This window comes from Meriones unguiculatus, chromosome 2, assembly GCF_030254825.1.
Source record: "Meriones unguiculatus strain TT.TT164.6M chromosome 2, Bangor_MerUng_6.1, whole genome shotgun sequence".
Taxonomy (NCBI): domain Eukaryota; kingdom Metazoa; phylum Chordata; class Mammalia; order Rodentia; family Muridae; genus Meriones; species Meriones unguiculatus.
This window is the reverse complement of record NC_083350.1, coordinates 137,230,392-137,254,652: the sequence shown is the minus strand read 5'-3', so window position 1 is coordinate 137,254,652 and position 24,261 is coordinate 137,230,392. Positions and strand designations below refer to the sequence as shown.

The 24,261-nt window shown below is 43.3% G+C and overlaps 1 protein-coding gene across 7 annotated transcripts in view; it reads right to left on the bottom strand.

Moving 5' to 3' along the window:
* Tnik (TRAF2 and NCK interacting kinase) overlaps positions 1-22,856 on the bottom strand; it is a 427,262-nt gene extending 404,406 nt beyond the window's left edge. For all 7 annotated transcript variants that reach the window (XM_060378161.1, XM_060378162.1, XM_060378163.1 and 4 more), the window contains exon 1: positions 22,718-22,856. In XM_060378161.1, the coding sequence (XP_060234144.1) occupies positions 22,718-22,774 (57 nt within the window). In that variant the 5' untranslated portion in view covers positions 22,775-22,856. The remainder of the gene's footprint in view (positions 1-22,717) is intronic.
* Positions 22,857-24,261: the final 1,405 nt, after the last annotated feature.

Sequence of the window (24,261 nt, the reverse complement as noted above, 5' to 3'; positions counted from 1 at the left end):
ATTCATCTGCAATATAGAAGTGTACCGGCTGATCCATATTCCCGGTCTGTGGTACCTTTAAATTCATCTACATGTCTTCTGTAGATGCAACATAGTTAATAATGTCTGGACAAGCTGACCTTGGAACCCCAGAGTTCACGCAGCCTCACAATATATTCACATGCCAAATTTCACTTGAATGCACTTCTGTACTATTTGAAAGCATGCTGAACATGGTGACATTAAAAGTCAGTGCTAAGGACCTATAATCAGGGAAGGAAAACGTTTATCAAAAGAGAGTTACCAAGGAGCCAAGCAAGACAGACGAGAATGTGCCACGTACGTGAAACAAAGGCCCGGTGGACAAAACCCCACTAGTGAATCCTCCAAACTGCAAACAAGTACAGAAGGTCAGAGGTCGGCTTCTTTAAATCTGAGGCTCTTTGTACTATATCAGGTGATTAAGACAGAAAATAGAGACCCCATGTACAGAAAGAGAGAGAGAGACCTGGCCTCGCAGGGACAGAGAGCCTAATAGTCATAGAAAAGCTTTGAAAGCACCAGGCTCCTTTTGATTTGTAGTTAGAATTATCATCACTGTGATGAAACACCATGACCAAAGAAACTTGGAGAGGAAAGCATTCATTTAGCTCATACTTCCCTATCACTGTTCATCACTGAAGGACTTCGGGACAAGAACTCAAACAGGGCAGGAACCTGAGGCAGGAGCTGGAAGGGCTGCTGCTTACTAGTTTGCTCTCCACAGCTTGCTCAGCTTTCTTCTAGAACCCAGGACCACCAGCCCAGAGTGAGACCATCACAATGGGCTGGGCTCTCTCCCGCCAATCACTAATTAAGAAAACGCACCTTTCTTTCAAGTCACTCTAGCTTGTTTCAGGTTGACATAAAATCGTCCAGCACACCTTGCAAACTTGCACATGAACTAGGAGGGCCGGGAGAATTCGTGAAGCTTTCACCCCCTGCCCACATAGAAAGCCCACCTCTACCTGGGACCTGGTCTCTGCTTCACTAAGGTTGTATTTCAAGTACCACCTCGTTTCACTGAACTCGGCTAGTTCCCTCTATTCTCAGAGGGACTTCCTCTGGGGACCATCCCTTTTCGTTTCTAGTAGTGAGGACCCATAGTAATTACCTAGGAGGATCATTTCTGGTGCAATTGGTTACAGGGAGGGCTAGGTACTCAGCTGGGCAGGCCCCGTGAGATTTCCCTTGCTAATATGCAGTCACTCAAAGAAAACAAGGAGAACCTGGAAGTGAGTTACAAAAACTTCCTCTTTCTCCAGCCCCTAAAACATGGAATGTCTATAGTTCACACCTCTACTTCTTCCCAAACAAAAATTGATTAGATTAAAAAAATGATGGCTATAAGAAATACTAGTGCAAGTATGTCCTTCAAATATTCCCTGAGAAAACAGACTAAAGTTCAGACATTGTGTAATGATGACACAGCCTACAGAGTTCACGCCTGAGTAGCTTGCAACTGAGACTCACAATGTAAGTATGATTATGATTTGCTGGGCCGGACTTACAGCTGTCCTAAGAGACAGACTGAATATACCTGGATCATGCCGGCCCCAGACAGCACCTCAGTGCTGAGTCTAAGCAGGCAACACAAAGTTCTGTCTGCCCAAAAAGAAAATGGAGTTCATGCTGCCTGATTCCAGGCCCACTGTTAGATAAGAGTGGATGAAGCATTTTAGGTTTTGACTTTGATAAACATTCTAGGCACCAGGAGCAGAACCACCATTGTCCTGACACTCAGAGTGCAAGTGGAACAATTGCTGTGCTCCCAAACTCAAAACCCTCTCCAACCTTGCAAGTGGCTTTAAAGTTGTTTCAAATGTGTAGTTTCCTTAGACAAGGCCTATAGCATCACTGTTAGGTGGCTAGTCAGATAAAAGAAAAAAAGGCACGCACTTCTGCTGTTTGTTTTGAAACAAGGGCTCATGGAGACCAGGCTGGGCTTGAACTTGCTTTGTGGCTGTACCTTGTTCCTCCAGGTACCAGGATGACAGGTGTGTGCAGCCATGCCCGATGTGCCTGGAGCTGGGGCTCTGACTGAGATCTTTGTGCACACTGGCCAGGCACTGTACCAGCTGAGCTACAGAGGCCCAGCCCCATAGGCAGACTTTAGAAATAATAGAAAGCCTGCCTAAAATGTAGTTTGGCACAGTGGCCTCTTTGGCCACTGTCCACTTTCCCCCCTTGGGGATTTGCTCTACTGTACACTCGGCACTGTTTGTACCGAGATCACAAGCCCCAGGAGGGAGGCAGAGTCCAGACGGAGGTCCCAGGGAAGTCACTGCCACTAGGAGACAACTGTACAGTGCCACTGGAAGAGAAGTGTCCTCTCCCCATCTCAATCAAAGTATTTGGGTTGCTAAATGTGCTGCCCTCCTTGAGAACAGCGGATACTCTTGACAAAAACAGTTGAGCAACTGACTTCCTGACATTGCAATATCTGAGAAAGTTGGACCTTTTCCCCCAAGTCACCAGTATTGGGGAAGACATAATTAACTTTCACAAGTTTGGGATTTTTTTTTTTCATGTCAAACCATCTATTTTTCCTTTTACAAACATGTTCAAAGAAGAGGTCATCAATTGGACTTTTCAAAAGCAACTTCCCTAGCAGTGCGTGAAATGAAATTTGGATGCACAGTTATTGTAAAGCTGTATATACTCTTACTTGACATTGGCATCACATTCCCTCAAAATAAATATACATGCAACATAATCATTCTATCTAACAACGGGGGGTTGAATAACAACACGGTACATTTCTGTGGCTGAGAGACAACTGTTTATGGGTTGTTACGGTGAAAGTCACTGGGTTTTCTCAGTAAGAAAATCCTTTAGCTTTCCACAAATACTTTCTGTTCTCGGGTCAAAACAAAAACAAAAACAAAGAAATTCACTGGGTTTTCTCAGTAAGAAAATTCTTTAGCTTTCCACAAATACTCTCTGTTCTCCTGCTCAAAACAAAAACAAAAACAAACAAACCACTAATGATATAGACTCTGTCCTAATTTCTTTTCCAGCTGCTGTGAGAAAATACCCTCAGGAGGCCTGGAGATGTAGCAGAGTTGTAAAGTGCTCCCTGGCATGTGCAAGGCCTTAGGTTCAAACTACTGTGCCACCAAAAACCAAACGAAACAAGCAAACAAACAAAAACCTGATGAAAGCAACGAAAGGAAGAAAGGATTTATGTTGGCTTTCAATTGCAGGGTTTGCTTCATTTTAGCAGAGAAGTCACAGCTGCAGGAGCTGAAAGGAGTTGGTCGTATTGCATCCAAAATCAGGAAAAGAGAACAGTGTATGCATGTTTGCTCCTCCCCTTTCTCCTCTCTTACACAGTTCAGAATCCTCTGCCTTGAATAAACTTACCAACAAAAATAGCATTGGTCAGGGAGATGGCTCAGTCAGTAAGGTGCTTGCTCTGAAATGCAAGCATGAACATCTGAGTTTGATTCCCAGCACCCTGGTAAAAATCCAGGCCTGGTGGCATGCATTTGTATTGCCAGCACAGGGGAGGTGGTGGGGGTTGGGGGCTGGGGGTGGAGACAGGTGGATACCTGTGGCACTCACTCAAAAGTACAACTGAATTTGTGAGCCTCAGCTTCAGCGAGAGAAGCTGTTGCAAAATGTACGGTGGGAAGACACACTCCCCATGCATACACACATACCTCCTCACAGCAGTGCACACATATGAACACAGACACACACATGGACTAACGAAGTAAGAGAGAAGGGGTAATGGTGATCACAATGCTCAGGATACTGTCTACCCACTGCTGAGGTCTCTGCTCCCTGCTGGGTAAGCTGCACAAGTCCTTGTTCTCACCACTATCAAATTCAGCAAACACGAAGCTATACCTATAAGGAGACAACATTCAGACCCGTGTCCAAAACAGTGAGGAACTAGGCATGTTAGAGATGTTTCGTTTCTTTGATGCATTTCTTTATGAAAATATCCTATGGTGGAAGTAGGATGTTTCGTTTCTTTATGAAAGTATCCTACTGTGCCATCTATTCTATTACCCCACACAGAAATTACTAAGCCCGTGGTGCAGTCATGCCTCCGTGCCCTTCTCTACTTCATTTAACTTACTACAGCAGGCACACAGTAGAAAGAAGAAACTCATTTTTGAATTTGTGTTGTTTGTGCTGATCTGTGAGGACCAGAGTCACAGTTGACATGAGTCTTGACATGAGCAGATCACTCCAACCAGCAGGGTCAAGAAAGGACATCAATAAAGTGCAGGTATGTGCCAATCCCTCCATCAGACTTAGCCTCCTGCCCCTAAGCACCCTACTCTCTACATGCTGAGCACTGCATTGGATTCCAAAGCAGAGTTAGCATCAACTTCCAAATGCATACATTTCTCATGGCTCTGTTCCGGATTTAACTGCATCTTCTATCCAGATTATAATCAGAGAGGGTGTTTAATTGGATAATGTTTGCAACTACTTTGAAGATATAAGGTACCCCACAAGTGCTAAATATTATTATTATTGTTTAAATACGGTTTGCAATTACTGCTTACAACCTATTCCACCCACTTCCGTGCTGTAACTTGATTACAGGCAGCTTGAAAATACCTAGAGGTAAAAATGATGAAACCATGCCCATGTGAAGCTCTTCATTTCACCCTGGGCATAATTAATTTATAGGCATTTTAAGAGCAGGGTTGGCTCATGAAGTCTAGTAAATCAAAGCAACTGGCCCCCACAAGACAGACTTGTGTTTGAATTTTAATAGTTTCTTACCTGTAAACCAGGTGGGATATTGGTATACTCCAGACAGCGAGCACCTTCCCCACTGCTCTCTCCTCCATCTTCTACATTTCTCTTTGTAATGTTGTTTTTCACTTCCAGTGCTAAAGACCAAACACGGAGCCTTTGCAAGGACAAATTCTCCACCTAAACTGTATTCTAAATCCCCTACTGTAATCTTAAAATATCTACTTTCTTTTAAAAAAAAATATGCTATAACCCAAGATCTTAAGTAACTAGCTTACAGATAAAGTCCTGAGAACAGGCTCTGGTCTCTACTGGTTTCTGGTTCATTTATGATCTTATGTCAAATCCTGAGATACAGTGCTCCCCAATTTCTAAAAATGACAAAACTATGAGTCTGTCACCACACATCATCTGAAACAAACTTGCAAGAGGGTTTTCCAAAAATAATGTCAGACTAAATGTAAACATCTCCTTACTCATTGCACAAGGAGAGTGGTGATGATCATAGTGGTGATAATCATAATCAGAATGTGATTAGGTTGGCATTCTAATTTGATGTTGGTCAGTTAAAGTAACAGTATCATACAAAAGAAACCCTTGAAATAATTTCTAACAGCACTACTAAGTTCTTCAAAGACACCAACTTGTGCCCAAGACTGAAGCTGAGTTCCAGGATGATAGCACATCAACACGCTCTGACCTGCTGACCAGGGTAAAGTGACAGCCATCTGGGTCCCAATAGGTCAATGGCTTTGGGGCCCCTAGTCAGCCATACCCTTATACATTTAGGAGCTCTGTGACTTTCCTTTGGCAAATTAAATGGGTTTTCCAAATATTTCATATTTGTTTGCAAACCATACCACACACATTATAGGAAGTTGCAAAGGAACTTAGCAATGTTGAGTACTTTTGTGCTTTCACTCTAAGTTACACTTAGAAGAAATTACTCTATAAAAAGGTAAGCACAGAAAAACATACTTATAAAAATCCTCCCCTGGATGGGGGCAGACAGTCTTGCCAGGACACAGAGGAAGACAATGCTACCAGTCCTGATGAGACCCGATTGGCTAGAGTCAGTTGGAAGGGAGGAGGATCGCCCCTATCAGTGGACTAGGGGAGTTGCATATGGGGAGAAGAGAGAGGGAGGGTGGGATTGGGAGGAGACAAGGGAAGGGGCCACAGCCTGGATACAAATTGAATAAATTGTAATTAATAATAATAATAAAAGTAAAAAAATGCTCATTGAACAATGAAAGCAGTGCTAAGAGGCAAGTTTATTCGCATTAAGTGCCTTCATAAAGAAATTTCATACAAGCAACTTAAAAGCATCCTGAAAGCTCTACAAAAAAATGAAGCAACCACATCCAAGAGGAATAGACAGCAGGAAATAATCAAACTGGGAGCTAAAATCAATCAAATAGAAACAAAGAGAACAATACAAAGAATCAATAAAACAAAGAGTTGGTTCTTTGATAAAATCAGCAATATTGACAAACCTTAACCCAAACTAAAAAAAGATATAGCAAGAATATCCAAATTAACAAAATCAGAAAGAAAAAGGGAGACATAACAACAGACATTGAGGAAATCCAAAGAATCAATAGGTCTTACTTCAAAAACCTGTCCTCCACAAAATAGAAAATTCTAAAAGAAATGAAAATCTGCTTGATAGATACAACTTACCAAAGTAAAATCAAGAGCAGATAAACAATTTAAATAGACCTATAGCACTTAAAGAAATAGGCACAGTCATTAGAAGTTTTCCAAACAAAAACAAACAAACAAAACAAAACAAAAATCCCTGCCCAGGACAGGACTTTTATTTTTCCATTAAGTTGTAGGAGTTTATTTTAAATAACCTGCGGTTCATTAAAAGGGAATTCATGATAAAAGATACGTGAGGAAGATGCAGGAGTGGACTCTGCACACACACTAACAATGTCTCTAAAACTAATGATTATAGCAAAGATGTCTTCACCTTAAAATTTTGCTCTTTATGTTTTGTCCATTTTTTACACAATTACAAAAGAAAAAATAAAAGCCCTAAAATCTTGATTATTTCTTCTTTTTGTATTGTTCTGTTTTCCCTTAGACCAAATGCTCATTTTCCTAAAAACTTATTGACCTGTGGAAGTTTTTATAGGACAATACATTTTTAGCATAGAATTCTACCTGACTCTCAAAAAAAAAAAAACAAAAACTAATACCAATACATAGAAAGTGAAAAAAAAATTGCCAAATTCATTTTATGAGGTCACAATCACCTTGATACCCAAATCGCAGAAAGACTCAACAAAAAATTACAGACAAATTTCACTAATGAATGCTGATACAAAACTACTACCAAACTGAATCTAAGAATACATCAAAATGGTCATCCACCATGATCAAGCAGGCTTTATCTAAGAAATACTGGGATACTTCAACATAAGGAAATCTGACAATGTAATCCACCATACAAACAAACTGAAAGAAAAAAAAAAAACATGATCATCTCAACGGATTCACCTTTGACAAAATCCAATACCTCTTTATAATAAAAGTCTTGCAAAGATCATGGATACAACAGACATACCTAAACACAGTAAGGGCAATTTACAGCAAGCCTATAGCCAACATCAAATGAAATGGAGAGAATTTCCATTTCCATTTCCACTCAAAGCAATTCCAATAAATTCAGAACAAGAAAAGGCCAACTAGTCTCCCCATATCTATTCAGGATAGTCCTTGAAATTCTAGCTAGATGAAGAAGAAAGCTAAAGGAGATCAAAGGGATAAAAATCGGAAAGAAAAAAGATAAAGTATTGATAATCAAAGATGATATGATATTATACATAAGCAACCTCAAAAATTCTACCAGGGAACTCCTACAGCTGATAACCACCTTCAGCAAAGTGGCTGGATACATACAAGATTAACTCAAGAAAATCATTAGGCCTCCTATATACAAATTATAAATATGCTGAGAAAGAAACAGGGAAACAATAGGCTTCACAACAACTACAAATAATATAAATACCTTGGGGTAACTTTAACCACGCAAGTGAAAGACATGTATGACAAGAACTTCAAGTCTGTGAAGAAACTAAAGAAGATAACAGAAGATGTAAAGATCTCTATGCTCATGAATTGGTAGGGTTAACATAGGATAAATGGCAATCCTACCAAGAACAATCAGATTCAACACATTCCCCATCAAGATTATACCACAATTCTTCATTGGCTTGAAAGGACAATACTCAACTTCATATAGAAAAAAAAAAGCCCCAGGGTATCACCACCACTGATTTCAAGCTGTACTATGGAGTAACATTAATACAAATTGCATGGTATTGGCATGAAAACAAACAGGGTGATCAATGGAATCAAATCAAAGACTCAGAAATAAACTCACACACATATGCACACTTGAGTTTTTACAAAGAAACCAAAATTATACAATGGGGGGCGGGAAGCACCTTAGAAAAATGGTGCTGGTCTGATTGGATGTCTGCATATAGAAGAATGCAAATAGATCCATATTTATCATCCTACATAAAATTCAAGTCCAAGTGGATCAAAGACCTCAACATAAAGCTCGATACACTGAACCTGATAGAAAACAAAGTGGGGAAGAGCCTTTAAGGCGTTGGCACAGGAGACAACTTCCTGAACAGAACACCAATAGTACAGGCACTAAGATCAACAATTAATAAATGGGAGCTCATGAAACTGAAAAGCTTCTGTAAGGCAAAGGACACTGTAAATAGGACAGAATAGCAGCCTACAGAATGTGAAAAGATTTTCACCAACTCCACATTTAACAGAGGGCTAATATCCGAAGTATATAAAGAACTCAAGAAACTAGACATCAACAAACTAAATAATCCAATTAAAAATGGGGTTCAGATCTAAACAGAGAATTCTCAACAGAAGAATCTCTAATGGCCAGGAAGCACTTAAAGAAATGTTCAACATCCTTAGCCATCAAGGAAATGCAAATCAAAACAGCTCTGAGATTCCATCTGAGATTCCATCTTCCACCTGTCAGAATGGCTAGGATCAAAAATACAAGTGACAGCTCATGCTGGCAAGGATGTGGAGCAAGGGGAGGGATGAAAGTGCAAACTTGTATAATCACTTTGGAAATCAGTATGGCAGTTTCTCAGAAAATTGTGAATCAATCTACCTCAAGACCCAGCTGTACCACTCCTGGTCAAATACCCAAAGGACACTAACCTCCCACTAGGACTCTTGCTCAATTATGTTCACTGCAGCTTTAATTCATAATAGCTAGAAGCTGGAAACAACCTACACGTCCTTCAACCAAAGAATGAATAAAGAACATGTGTTACATTTATACCATGGAGTATTACTGAGCTGTTTAAAAACAAACAAACAAACACATCATGAAATTTGTAGGCAAATGGATGAACTAGAAAAGATCATTCTCAGTGAGATAACCCAGATCCAGAAAGACAAACAGGACATATACTCAAGTAGACATTAGCTGTAAAGTAAAAGATAATCATGCTCCAATCCACAGACCACAGAAGCTAAGTATGGAGAAGGGTTCAATGGGGGACTTCCATGGATTTCCATGAGAAAAGGAATAGAATAGATTTTGAAGGTAGACTGGGGGTGAACAGGGATGGGAACAGGACAAATCCAGGGGTGTGAAGGGACAGAGTGCTGGGAGAGACGACTGAAATTGGCAGACATTTCAGGGGCGAGGTAGAAACTTAGTGTAATAGAAACTCCCTGGAACCCAAGAGGATGACCCTAGCAAACAGTCTGTATAATGGAGGATACAGAGCTTGGATCAGCCCTCTTCTTTATTCATTCCTTGGTTGAGGGACATCTAGGTTGTTTCCAGCTTCTAGCTATTATGAGTAAAGCTGCAATGAACATAGTTGAGCAAGAGTTCTTGTGGTAGGATAGAGTGTCCTTTGGGTATTTGACCAGGAGTGGTACAGCTGGATCTTAACGTAGACTGAGTCTAAGCAAGGCTTCCAGAGGAGGAATTTAGACATCAACTCAGCCACAAAACCTTCAACTTACAATTTGTCCTGCCTGTAAGATGTGCTACGGTAAAGGTGGCACAGAACTTATGGGAGTGGCCAACCAACAACTGCTCCAACTTGAGACCCCTGCTACAAGAGGGAGCCCACCCGACACTGCCTGGAGGGCCAACCTGGAGACCTAGGGTAGAAACAAACATCCCTGGGGAGAAAAGGGAAGGAAGAAAGAAAGAGAGGGAGGGAGGGAGGGAGGGAGGGAGGGAGGGAGGGAGGGAGGGAGGGAGGGAGGGAGGGAGGGAGGAAAAAGGGAGGGAGGGAGGGAGGAAAAAGGAAGGGAGGAAGGAAGGAAGGAAGGAAGGAAGGAAGGAAGGAAGGAAGGAAGGAAGGAAAGAAAGAAAGAAAGAAAGAAAGAAAGAAAGAAAGAAAGAAAGAAAGAAAGAAAGAAAGAAAGAAAGAAGGATCTTTAATGATATTCTGCTGTACTCATAGAAAGGAGCCGGGCACAATCACCGTCAGAAGAGAGTCTCCATCCAACAACTGATGGAAACAGATACAGAGACCCACATTCAAACATTAAGTGGAGCTCAGGAAATCCTGTGGAAGAGGGGGAGGAAGGATTGTAGGAGCCAGGCAGTCAAGGACACCTCAAGAAAGGCCCACAAAATCAACTAAGCAGGGCTCATAGCACTCACAGAGACTGAACCAGCAGTCATGGAGCCTGCATGGGTCTGACCTCCTCTGCATAGATGTTTTGGTTGTATAGGTTTGTGTTCTTATGGGATTTTTAACAGCGGGAGGAAGTGCCTGTCCTTTATTCTTTTGCCTTCTTTTGGGACCCTTTTCTTTCTACTGGGTTGCCTCATTCAGCCTTAATATGGGGGATATACCTAGTCTTATTGTAACTTGATATGCCATGTTTGGTTGATATCCCTGAGAGCCCTGTCCTTTTCTGAAAGGAAAGGAGGAATGGATCTGGGGAGAAGGGAGATGGGGGGAGCTGGGAGGAAAAGAGGGAGGGAAAACTGTGGTTGGGATGTAATATATGAGAGAAGAATAAGGAAAAAAGATGCTCATTGAAATACTATTTATAAGGGTTGAAAACTTGAAACAGCCTCAAACTTCATCAATAGGAATTAAATATTATGGTACATTTTCATAATAAAATTCTAAATAGTCTAAAAACAAGATTAGACGTTAAACATTGACTAAAGAGTATATTACATATTAAAGTTTTAGTGGTAATAATTCTGGATAAGAATTTTTAAGATGAATACTGAAATATTCATAAATGAAATGATATGATGTTTCAAAAATAAGAAAGATGAAGTGGTTACAAGCTTTATGGAAACAAGATTGGCTGGCCATGAGGAATAAGGATGTTTTTCAGACTTCATTCAAACTGCATAAAATTCACTCTTTTGAAGTGGACAAGTGACTTTTACTGTATTTACACAGATGATTAAGAACTGAGACCATTTGAACCATTGGCAGTCATTTTCCACTCCCTCCTCTCATCAGCCCTAGCAATCACTTTAGTTCTCCATAGAGTTTCCTAGTCTGGAAATTTCTCAGAAATGCAGTCATACAGCAAATTGTGCAGCATCTTTTACTAGGCTAAGGTTCACCCATACATTAGTACAAACCAGCACTTTCTTTTATTACTGAAGGCTGTTCTACCATACCATCATACCATGTCCCACTTTACTTTCTGTTGCTGTGATATTCCATGATGCAAGGCAGCTTGGGGGAAAACACAGTTTATTAGACTTACACTTCCAGGTTATGGACCGTTATTGAGCGATGCTTGGGACTCAATCAGAAGCCATGGAGAAATTCTGTACTGGCCTACTCACTGCCTCAAGCTTTCTTACACAATCCAGATCCATGGTCTAGGGGTGGTGCTTGACACACTGACTGTTGTAGGCCCTCTCACGTCAATCTTTCAATCAAGACAGACAGATCCACAGGCCAGTATGATCTGGAAAATCCTGCAGTTGAAGTTCCCTCTTCCCTGTTGACTCTATTTCGAGACAAGCTGACAATAAAAACTGTCCAACACATATGACAAGCTTATACTACTTATTCATTAACTGATAGGAGGTTTGAACAGTCTTCTTCTAGGAGATACATTAAAGATTCACACACATATTTATATGAATATATGTCTTCACTTGGGAATATATTAGAAGTGGATTGTTGAATCCATCATAATACTTTAACTTAATATTTTAAGGAACTGTCCAATTATTTTCCATGTACCAATATGCCAGAATTCTGTTGATTTTATGTAACCTTAAAATACCATCTAGTAGGGTTTCTACTATTGTGAAAAGACACCATTATCATGGCAAGCCTTATAAAGGAAAGCATTTAATTGTGGATGCCTTACAGGTTCAGAGGGTTTAGTCCATGATTGTCAAGGCAGAAAGCATGGCAGTATGTAAGCAGACACAGGTCCTGAAGAAGAACCTAAGAGTTCTACATCTGGATCAGCAGGCAGCCCAAAGAGAGAGAGACTGGACCTAACCTGAGCATTTGAAACCCCAAAACCCACCTCCTAAGACATATTTCCTCCAACAAGGCCACACCTCCTAACAGTGCCACTCCCTATGAGCCTATTTCATTCCAAACACCACGGAAAAAAAAAAAAAAAGAAGAAGATATTTTTTAAAACTATCTCATGGAGAATCATCAAGAGCATGGGGAAGGCTTAATTATTAAGTATGTTTGTTTACTTGCTTGTTTCCCAAGTAAGGGATTGAGTGTCTTGCCCATACATGCTAGGCAAGCATTCTACCAGTACAATGTATCCTCGGCCATCTTTTTATTTTTTATTTTGAAACAGAGTCTCTTTTCAAGATGCTCATACTGGCCTTGAACTTATTCTGTAGCTTAGGTAGACCTTGAACTCAAAATCCTGTTTTCTCAGCCCTCCACATGGCTGAGATTACAAACCTGTACTATGATGCCCTAATGACTATTAATTTTCTACAACAGGTTGCAGCTAATATATAAAATATAATCTTAATTCTTTTAAAGCTATTTATTTAGCTATACATAGGAAAAATTACTAATTCATATATCAAAGAATATCAATGCTTATCATGAGAACCACATAGGATCTTTTTGCTTGTTCATTGATACAATTTTTTTTTTTGCAATAACTGTGAGTAGCTTTTATAGTGACACAAAAAGAAAGCTTTGTTTCTTTAATTAAAGAAATGTTTAACAAGTCAGCACTCTTTGCTCACATTTAATCTGCATTTTTGGACACTGGAATCCCTGGGTCATCCTGATTACATGGGGGTGAGGCCTACACACATTTCAAGCTCCTAAAGTTATAGTCTCTTGGCGCAGAGATATTAGACATTCATTCAGCTAGTTGGCTTCTTTCTTGCCTATGCAGTGAGGGAGTTGGGGTCCAGAGCCTTGCTCGTACCAAGCAAGCACCCAACCACTAAACTACAAGCCCAACTTCTTTTGTTTTAAGACAGGGTCTCCCTGATGTGTCCATACTGGGCTCAAGCTTGGAATCATTATCTTTCTTAGCTTTTGGTACAGGTAATTACTTACCTATTTTGCTTATCTTAGAGGCTTACCTCTGCCCCATAGTTATATAGATCTGAATACTTAGCAACTAGGAGTAATATATATATATATTCATTAATATACATACATATAAAAGCAACTTTGTCAGCATCTTTACTTTATAGCCACACTTTGACAAGTTTATTTTTGCATTGTAGGAATAACAGATTCTCTAAGATGGCTTGAATGTTAGCAAACCAGTTGAGTGGCATAGAATAAAAGCACCCTGGCTGTGCTCTTGGGGCTTCATCCTACAACAAAAGAGAGAGCTTCTCTGAGCTCTGGTGCCAACTTACAAAAGATGTACGTTGTATCACTAAGCTCTTGATTCAAAGATTGATGTGTAAACAGCTATCCAAACACCGTGACCCTTAGATTTTCATTTCATCCTTCCTTAGTTCAGTGATGCACTGGCCTCATCAGACATTCTACTTTCATCAGAAACTGGCACACCAGCTTTTTGGATGTGTGAAGCAACATAGATAAATATGACTCTTTATACAGAAAATAATTGACTTCACAGAATTTGGCTGGTATTTATTCAATGAGTATTTATCATGCACCATGCATTAGGCACTCATAAATACCAGGAATGATGATGGTACACATACCGCAAGATCTCATTAAAAGAAAAGCTTCAGATCCAGTAGGGTGCCCCTATCCAGACAGACAGACAGACAGACAGACAGACACACACACACACACACACACACACTCACACACATATATATTGAAACAGGGTTTCTCTGTGTAGCCTGTCCTGGACTCACTTTGTAGACCAGGCTGGCATTGGACACACACAGAGATGTGCCTACCTCTGCCTCCTGGACTGCTGGAATTAAAGGTATGCACTGCCACGCCCAGCTCTACATATTTTTTTTTAATTCCAAATAGTCAGAGTTGTTTTAAAGAGAATAAAAGCATAGCTTAAATAGTCAAATGTGGGTGACTTAGGGATGTGCAGCAAACCTGCCCCCAATCTGAAGAGATAACGCATCAGAGAAAACCTCTGTGAGTGTGGTAGGCAGCCTCTGAAGGACACTTGCTGACGCTTGCCTCTGGCAGCATGATTATATGTGGTGTCCTTCCCCACTGACTAGGGCTAACCTGAAGTACAGGCGAGATAGCAGGAAGTCATGATGAGTTACTTCCAAGTCTGTATAATCAAAGACAATGTTGCTTTTGTCTAGCTCACATGAAATTGCTCTATCTGGAAAAAATCATTGCCACATCACAAGGATGGTGCCATGGTGCCAGGAGCCTACCCCACTTTGCTTCCTATTGCTATGATGAAGACCATGACCAGAAGAGGCTTTGAGGAGGAAAGGGTTACATAATCTGAGCCCACTGAGGGACACCAAGGCAGTACTTGAAGCAGAGGCCATGAAGGACACTGCTTGCTGACTTGCTCAGCCTGCTTTCCTCTATCATCCAGGACCAACAGCCCAGGGGTGCCACTACCCTCAGAGAGCTGGGGCCTCCCACATACATTTTAAGTCAAGAAAACACCCTACAGGCTTTCCTATAGGCACTCTTAGGGAGGCATATTCTTAACGAAGATTTCTTCTGTCCAGTTATAACTCCCAGATATATCTAGATTTGTGTCAAGTTGACAAAAACCAACTCCCGTAGACCTCCCACCATCTCTCAAGTGCCTTCGACCCGTCGTTATCTCTGTCGGGATGAAAATTCAAGGTCTTCTTCCTGTGGGTTCCCAGAAGTTTAACCCTTCCTACCTGTAATTGTCTATCAATAAAAATAGTTGTCCTAATCATTACAAGACTATTAAAAAGACTAAACTATCTTGTGTGTGAGCACTTACACATGCACTTTCTCTCTCTCTTCTCTCTTACACACGCACTTTAGATTCTAATGCTCAGAATATGAAATCGCTCAATACACACTATGAAGAAAAATTAAACAATGTTCATGATAAGAAAATTCTAGAAACAAGGATTCTTCTACATAGAGCATGGCATTGTATTTCTCATGGTTGGTGGTTCTGAAATTGTACTGTATGTAACAGGCACCTATTGGAGGTATACACACCATAAAAGACATCCCCTAGCATCAGGCCACCTACAGAATATAATGGAATGTATGTTCCCTGAGACTTGCTGTGGCCAGCATGGGGCTACTTTCCTGCAGTCTCTATATCCTCTTTAGGCAGCACCACCTTCAGACCCCCTAAAAGGACTGTCAGTTGTGTATTTATCGATGTGGTGTTTATTTATTGCTGTGTGAAAGACCCTGGTGGGTGAAACCAGGAAGAACAAATATAATATACACTGCTTTCAGGAAGCTTGTCTAATAGATCTCATCTAAAAACATACATCCTGGGTATCAGGATAGAGGAACAGGCAGATCTATGAGTGGCAGAGAGAAAAAAAAAAAAAAAAAAAAACAAGGACAATTGTTTGCAAAGGGTAACCTGTATTTGTTTGTTATTGGGAAAGTATGGACCAAAAGGTGAATAAGGTAGGATGTGCCCTAAAGAGCATCGTCTTCCATCAGGCATCAGATGGGGGAAATTGCTCTTTGTGGCAGTCGGAACCATTTAAAACAGCATCATGGGAGATCCAGCTGCCTGCACAGCAACTTTTTTAGATCTCTTGCTAGAAAGTAGACTTTGGTCCACAGGCTAGGGAGTCAAAGAAGGCCTGGTACAAAGAAATGACCAGAAACATGCTTAAAAAAAATGTGGCTGCCATGATAAGGCTGGTCAGGGAAAGGCTAGGTGAGGAGACAAAGGAGGTGGGTCTTGTCCTGAGTGTTCCCAAGGAAGGGTCATTACAGTAGCTACAGAGAAGTGTGGAGACAAGGGGACTCATACAGTGGCTATTCAGAAAAAATATTTATGCTTGGAGTGGAAGGGGGTATGTTTTCAGGAGTCAGGGTATCTCTTTGAGACAACTGTGCTCAGTCTGGGCAAGTAAGAAGAGGGAGAAGGGAATATCTCTTTCTGAAGGTAAAAAACAAACAACAACAATCTCTCAATGTGAGAAATCATCCAGCAGGTTCCCATCTTTCCCTTTAGGAACCTCACATTTATATGCATAGAAGAACATTTAATTTAAAGAAGTTTATCAGAGATTTTCTTGACATTCTCAGCACTTTAATAAACTAGTTTAGATTTCCTTCTAAGAGAACTACACCCACCCACCCAACCCCAGGATGAAAGCAGCAATGTGACATTCAGACATCTCTCAGACTCCAGCTATCCCAAATTCTATGAGCACAAGAGAATGGCTGCATTTAGCTAGGCATGGCTGCCAGGATTCAACCCTAGCAACCCAGAGGGAACACTCACAGAAAGAAGTGGTGGTGTGGATTAATTCTAGAGTAGAAAAAACAGCCAACCCCAAGACTCAAAATTGGAAGCTTCCAACAAGCCTTAGAGATAAAGGTGTGTGTGTGTGTGTGTGTGTGTGTGTGTGTGTTGCTTTGAAGAAGGAAAAAAGCATTTGAAATTCTTTCATCAATGAAACATCCCATGACCTCCTAAGTAGATAATTATGCAAACAGCAAACCAAGACTTGTATTAGACTTTGTGTTAAAGATTACTTCACTTAATAATGAATACTAAAAATGCTTTACGCCTGTTGTGCTGATATTCTGATAACTATGATAACTACAGCTGCATTCTATTTTATTAGGAGGCCATATCATTACAAAATAATAAATGATACCTGTTCCAAGTCTCGGAAAAACAGCAAATGCATGTAGAGGGAGACAGCTGTGCTACTGCCATTTTAAGATACTGTTATCAATCCATGCAACTTTACCAAAATCTCATTTTAGACCAAATTTAATTAAGTGCTCTGGGGTAATGAATTAATAATGTTTCAAGAATTCTTTAAGACTCAGGAGACCTCTGACCAGGTTTTAAGCACTGGGATATCAGTGTATCATTTTAAGTGTTCATTCCACCCATGCCCCTTGAAGAAAAAAAAAACTATGAAAAGACATGACACAATAAAGGTGTTTGCATTTGAATAATGGGTCATCCATACAGAAGAGGAAAAAAGACAGGAAAGAGAAAATGTTTTAATGAATGAGGCTGATGACTGATGCCAATCTAGAAACACTGAAAGGCTTCTGGGTGAGGCCTTCTCCTGGATGATGGATGTCTATCCTAGAACCAAGCTCAGCTGAGGACCTGAGAAAGTGTGCAGGGTCGTGTGCTCACAGAAGCTAGCGTGTTTCAGTGCAACTGAAAAGAGGCATGTTCCCCGAAGGTCAATTAATGAAAGACCCTATTTCCAACCTCTGGCCTCCACAGGCATGGACACATGTGCACACACACACACTCAAAGATGTGCCTTCTAAACCAGACATGCTGTCACACACCTATAATCCTAGCGCTCAGAAGGCTAAGGCAAGACAACTCAGAGTTCATGGCCAGTCTAGGGTACGGAGTGAGTTTCACAGCATCCTAGGCTATATCTTAATAATCTGTCTCAAAAGATAAAAACAATTAAAAAAACAAACAAACAAAAACATCCGTCAGCATCTTCTACCAAGTACAATCATTTGAATGAAATGATGGTGGGCTTGAGTTTCCCATAAAATTCTATCTAATGACATATTTGTATGTTGCCTTGTGATTTAAATGCTCTGCAATAAAGCCTTTGATTTCAGAATCCAGAGGGATAAAGGCAAGCAGTTTGTCATTCCATCTTTGCGCTGCTGACACTTTACATAGCATGCCCCAAGGCACAGAACTAATAGGATATGCACAGAGAACCCAAATCTTGTGACCATCTCACCTCATTCACTCATGCATTCATTCATGCTTATATTCATTCATTTGTTCATTCACTCACTCATTCATTCATGCATACACTCACTCATCTGTCCATTCACTCACCAAAACATTTATTTAACTAATGGGATATCTAGATTCAAATGACTCCATGTGGACCCTGACAAATCTCTTCTTAGGAGGGGAAAACAACAACAACAACAACAAAAGCAAAAATACCTCACACTCCTGGTACCATACACATTAAGAGTGCAGTCAGGATATATGTGTAAGCTTTCCAAATGGGATTAATTCTTCCGTCTGGGTTTGGAAGGAGAAAGAAATGGCTACAGGGCTGGAGATATGGCTCAGCTGGGTAAGTGTTTGCCACACAAGCCTAAGAACCCAAGCTTAGGTCTCCAGCAGCCACACACAAAAAAAGCTGTCTGTGGCAGTGACAGATAAAGGAGTGGGATGGAAACAGGAAGATTCCTGAGGCTTAGCGGCAAGTTAGTCTTGCTCAGGGTGCTCCAGGTTTAGTGAGAGAAAGTGGAAAGGGCCAGGCTGCTCTTCCAGACGACCTGGGTTCGGTTCCCTACACCCACACCGAAGTTCACAACCATCTGTAACTCCAGTTCCAGGGCATCAGTCATCCACCCTCGGTCTCTGCAGTCTCCAGGCAAGCCCATGGTGCAAGGGCAGACATGAATTCAAAAAACCCAAACAAATAAAAAATTTAATTTAATTTATTAATAAAGTACAGAGAAATAGTGGAGGGCAGCTGACATTGATCTCTGGCCTCCACATTCACACACACACACACAAACCTGTACACACGAATGTATCAACTTATGTGTGCATACACTACACACATATGGGGGAAAAGTCCAGGAAGAAGAAGAGGAGAAGAGTGGCTAGGACCGGAAAGGCTCATGAGAGCAGAGAAGAAAGGCAGGTGTAAATCACCTAATTTTGATTAAAATAAAAAAGTATGTCTGAGTCCTGCACCAAGCTGAAAGCACCAGGACAGAAACCCTGGCCCTTGAATGCCTGACCCCACGGCCCAAGCTGAGGAGAACCAGTGCAGTCATCTTCAAAACCCCTTCTGGGCTGAGCTCACCTCACAGGCAACAGAGTCATGGTGGATAATTTCATCTTGTAATACAGTGATGTCAGAAGCAGGCATGACTCAAGCCCAGGTCTGAATAAGAGGATTGTTTGCAGTAGTGTGGTATACACACTTTCATATGCCCACGCAGATAGAGCTTCTGACCACATTACTGTATGTAATATCCGCATCTGCAGCAACTGTACAGAGCACGCGTGGACACCAGAAACCTCACACACGGAGGCATCTGAATAATGTGCGCGTCTGGACGGGCCCCCGGGGACATGTTCAGATGGAGACGGGTTACTGAGAGAGGTTATCCGCGCAGGACACCATCTGTCCGACATGATTTAGATCCCCATTTGCCTGCACAGAGGGACTGAAAGGAGGCTAGACAAGATAAATTCCAAAGGTGCCTGATCGCTCTGGTCATTTGTGTTGATAACTTCACTGCTTCCAGCAGGTTTTCCACTCTCAAGACAAAAAAAAAAAAAAAAATACACAACCCTGGTGAAGTGATTTCTCTTGCCCTTCCCCCACACCTCCAAGCAGAAAACATTTCATTGATTTTTTTTTTTTTTTCAGCTACAGATGATGTGTCTTAGAAAGAAGATAGTGGAGTCCAGAATCATAGATTCTCTCCTCTGGCTACTTTTATCTTCCCTTGGCTATGTGACCTTGAACAACAAACTTCGCTTCCTTCCCTGGGCTTCAGTTTTCCCAGTGTTCCAATGAGGGGAATGGCCCAGGGTTCTACAATTCTGTCCCAGCTCTCACCTACAAAACCATCTCCTACCCAACACCCAAGATTCAGTTGAGTTTCATGAACTCTGAGAAGACATGGGATTCTGATAATTTCTTTTCTAATAAAAAAAATAAACAAACAAAAATACTGAACTAAACAACAACAACACCCACACAAATCTTGCATGATTTTTATGACAGGGACTGGCACTGGTCGCTCTGGTTTGAATCGTGCATTGTTCCTATTTGGGGGAATTTTAGACGAAGGCCCAGTCTGGGATCACTGGCTGAGAACAATAAGCCCCCAAAGTCAGAAGGAGAAAGGCCTCTCTAGACAGGATCTGCTTTTAAACCACCAAGCCCAGGGTTTACAAAGAGCATTGATTGTATACATTAAAGAGCCCCAGGGACCCTGAGGGGCTGGCGGGGCTGCATCACTGACCTTGCCTGCATTTCAGGGGTCAGGCTTTCCTCCAGAAGTGCTCAGCTTACAGACTTTCCTGCAAGCTTGGGAACCAGCCTCTCCAGATTTGGGGAGGCAGCTATCATCTATGCTCTCATTTGTGTGAACCACCTACTAGCTCTTGGAGATAACCTACCTACACGCCTCACCTGCCACAAGACTGCCTGAAGCTCCCAGGCCAGCTGAGTACAACTGTCTGCCCATCTGCAGACAGTGTTCCAGTCGGCAGCAACCCAGGTACTGGGAGTAGCTGCTGTCCTAGCTCTTTGCACACCACAGTGCAGACAGAGAATTCATTGAGCTTCCTGGGTGACAAAGAGCAATCTTAGTGAAGCCTGCAAAAGGTATCTGTTCCAAATACAGATAGCAAAGTGCTGGTCTCCCCAAGTGTGAAGCAAGTAGCTCCTATGGCAGGTTTTGAGCTTGGAATCCCAGAAAACCTTGCCCAAAGGAGCCAATGCCCCCTGTTCAACTTCAAAATCAGGAAGATTCCTGCTCAGCTAAATCACAAGCCTGGCTCATTGTTCAGGCCTCTACCTCTTAGCCACACCTCCTTCCCCAAGTCTGGGCCACTTGGCCACCTGATTAACTCACCCACAGCAACTCCCAGACAGAAGCAGAGCAAAGGAGCGGAAGCCACACTTGTTCAGGGCGCCCACTCTGCTCCCATCCCCCACGCTCAGCTACCCACTGGTTCTGGATGTGGCCTTTGGGCACCAGAGAAACAGACAGCTTACTGTAATCATGCATGAATGAGCTTTTGCTGTCCCACTATCACAACAGCCCGTTTCAAAGGGCAGCCAGTTCTCAACCTGAGCACTGCCTCTCTGAATCCTCACCGCTCTGGACCAAAAGATAAAGAAAGGGCCAAGAATTCAAGGAGGAGAAGGAAAAGAGGCTCACAGAGCAGGAAGAAAAAGTATCACTTCCATCAGACAGGTATCCAGCTCCTTAAAATATCTGTAGAGAAAGAGGCAAGGGTAGGAAAAGCTTTGGAGACACAGGTAAACGGCCTCAAGATTTATTATCTAGATTGATACTAAATCTGTTCCAGAGGACCACTGAACTTCCAACCCTAATGGCAGTGGGTGACATGAGCCACCATCTCTTTGGTCTCACCCACTCTCCGGGCATCAAGCACAATCATTTGCTATTTATTTTCTTTCAGGAGAGGGAGAAACGGGTCGAACGAAGATCTTGTCCAATCTTTCTCAGATCCCTGCTGCTGCCACCCGCCACCACCCCTCCTCACCCCCTTCCTGGCAGGCAGCATCTAATTAAAATGGCAAGAACGCTCAGCCCCCTTCCCCGAAGGAGTGTGCTGGGATTAGGGGTGGGGGCGGGGAAGCGTCGAGGCTGCAATGGGATTCCTGGCAGTCTGATCTCCAAACAACAGCAAAATGGATTCTAGATCACTAAAGTCTTGTCCAATACAATGGAACAACGTCTGAGGTGTTTCAGAAGGTAAAGGCAAAGCGATGGAGCTGGGGGGAGGGGGGTTACAAAGGACTGGTCACAGACCTGGGAAACACATACACACACACACACACACACACACACACACACACCACAGTCTCTCCAGGGAGTTCCGGTGTGGTGGGGAGAAGCTGCTCAGGTCCCTTTCACCTGCTGAAGTTCAGCCATAAAACTGAAAGGTCACAGTCACCGAGACAGAAAGGCATAGGCAGGGCTGAGTTCAAACCACAGATAAAGGTGAGTGCACACTGGCGTCTTAGAGGGAGAGCTGAGCCGGAATGCCGGCACGGGAGGCAGAACCTGGGAGGGGAGTCAGCTACCGTCTACCAGACCAGCCCGGAACAGCAATCACTGTCCCCTTGGAGCGGCAGGGGACAGTGGGGACTGGTGGGGACAGCTAGATTCACGGTGGCATCTTGCAGGTAGCTGGCAAACGTAAGGGGCCAGTGCCTTTATTCTCAAGGAGATTATTTTTGCAGCAAGGAGCAGCCGGGTCTCGCGCCTTGGCATTGCCCGGGCGCGCACGCACACACACACACACACACACACACACACACCAGCCTTTCATGTAATACTCTTACACTGATGGAAGATGAAACTGACATAGGCTCCACCAGCTTCCTCGCGAAGCCTCGGGAACAGCCAAGGGGCACAAGGGCAACCCAACCCCTGCCGTAAGGGGAAGGGGCTCAGCCTAGAACCTCAGCTGCCCCGGAATCAGGACAGGAAGGCTAGGAACGTTCCCTCTCCCGGCCCCAGACCGATGGAAAGAAAGGGGGAGAAAAACAAAAAAAAACAAAAAAAAAAAAAAAAACAACCAAAAAACAAAAAACAAAAAAACGCGTTCGGCTCACCCTCAGGGCGGAGAGATCGATTTCATCCAGGCTGCGAGCTGGGGAGTCGCTCGCCATGTCGACTCTTCGCGGGAGAAATGGACCAAAACCACCCCGAAGCAGCTCCCTTGGCAATTCCACCCTGGTCTATTTCGCTCGCGTCCTCATGCGGCTGTCGGCCAGAGAGGCCCGGGGCCCAGCCTCCCCCGCCCACCCGGGCCCCAACCAGAGTCCGATCCCGATCTTCCGAGAGCGTCGATCCTCGGGATCCCGGAGCCCGACCTGCGCGGATCTCCAAACCCGAAGCCGCGGTGCGTGTGGGCTGCGCGCCCTGATCGGCTAAGGGCGCTGGGGCTGCGTGGGTGTATTTAAATGGGACATGCTTCTTTGCTTGTGCGTGGATGGCGGCTGCATTGGCTGTTATAATGAGACATATCAACTCCTCCACTCAGCTGGGGGGGTGGGGGTGGAGAACCACACAGAACTGTCTATCACCGCTTCCTGGGAGGAGTGGGGGGGGGAGGAGGCGTGGTCTCCGACTGGGGAGAGGCCGCGCTTCCTGACCGGGTCCTTCTGTACTAGCCAAGGTGGGGGAAGGGCACACACCCTTTCCGCCCCAGCTTTTGCGGGTTAATCGTGCCGAATCGGAAGAACCGATCTTGAACCCCTCTGTGCAGGGACCCGAAGGCTTTTTTTTTTTTTTTCCTTAATGTGTCCAATTTGTGCACTGCACCAAAATAGCCCTTCGATAGCATCCTGGGGGGTTCTTGACTGCGTTCAGATGCTCTGTGGTGAAAAGGGTAGTGGGGGGAAAAGCAGCGGGGGGTGGGGGAGAGAGAGAGAGCAGCGTCCTCCCTCCCCCATGAATTATTTGTGGGACTGGAGTAAAGGCGGGCCGGTGAAACCGGTGCATATAAGGACTTGTGCGCAGGGAAGGGGACCCGCCTCCCCGCGCCCGGCGAGTTGGAGAGGAGCACACACGCGCGGAGCGGGCAGCCAGGCTTTGGCGTTGGGCAGTGGCCACCGGGTCGCGGCCGTTCGCGGTCCCTGGGTGGCAGGAAGGCAGGCCCCGATCATCTGCGGTTCTCTCTCTGCTGGATAGATTTGCCAGAAGCTGGGAATCCGGGAGATGTGAGCTCCGTCTCGACATCGCCACACCCAAAACCTGCGCGTGCCGCAATTCCCCACGGAAATGACCGAATTGAAAAGCGAAGCTTTCTTCCTGAGCGCAGAAGCTCGGAGGCTTCAGGTGACTCCCAGACCGACAGTAATTGGGAGACACACTGCCGCCCAAGCCAGTGTCTCCTCTGCGGCTTTTCCGCGGTGACCTACCCAGAGAGATGGAGAAAGTTTGGCTCTGGGAGAGAAAGACGTGACAGGACAGCGATTTGATTTCGCTCGGTTTGTTTTGTTTGTTTTTTTGTTTGTTTGTTTGTTTTGTTGTTTTTTTTTCCACTCAAAAGCGGGGTGTTTGCAGTGATAACAGGACTTTATCAAAAGTGTAAAGTCACTTCCCCAACCCCCGCTCAGCCCTTCCTCTCCCTTGGTTTGACCACACAGAACAC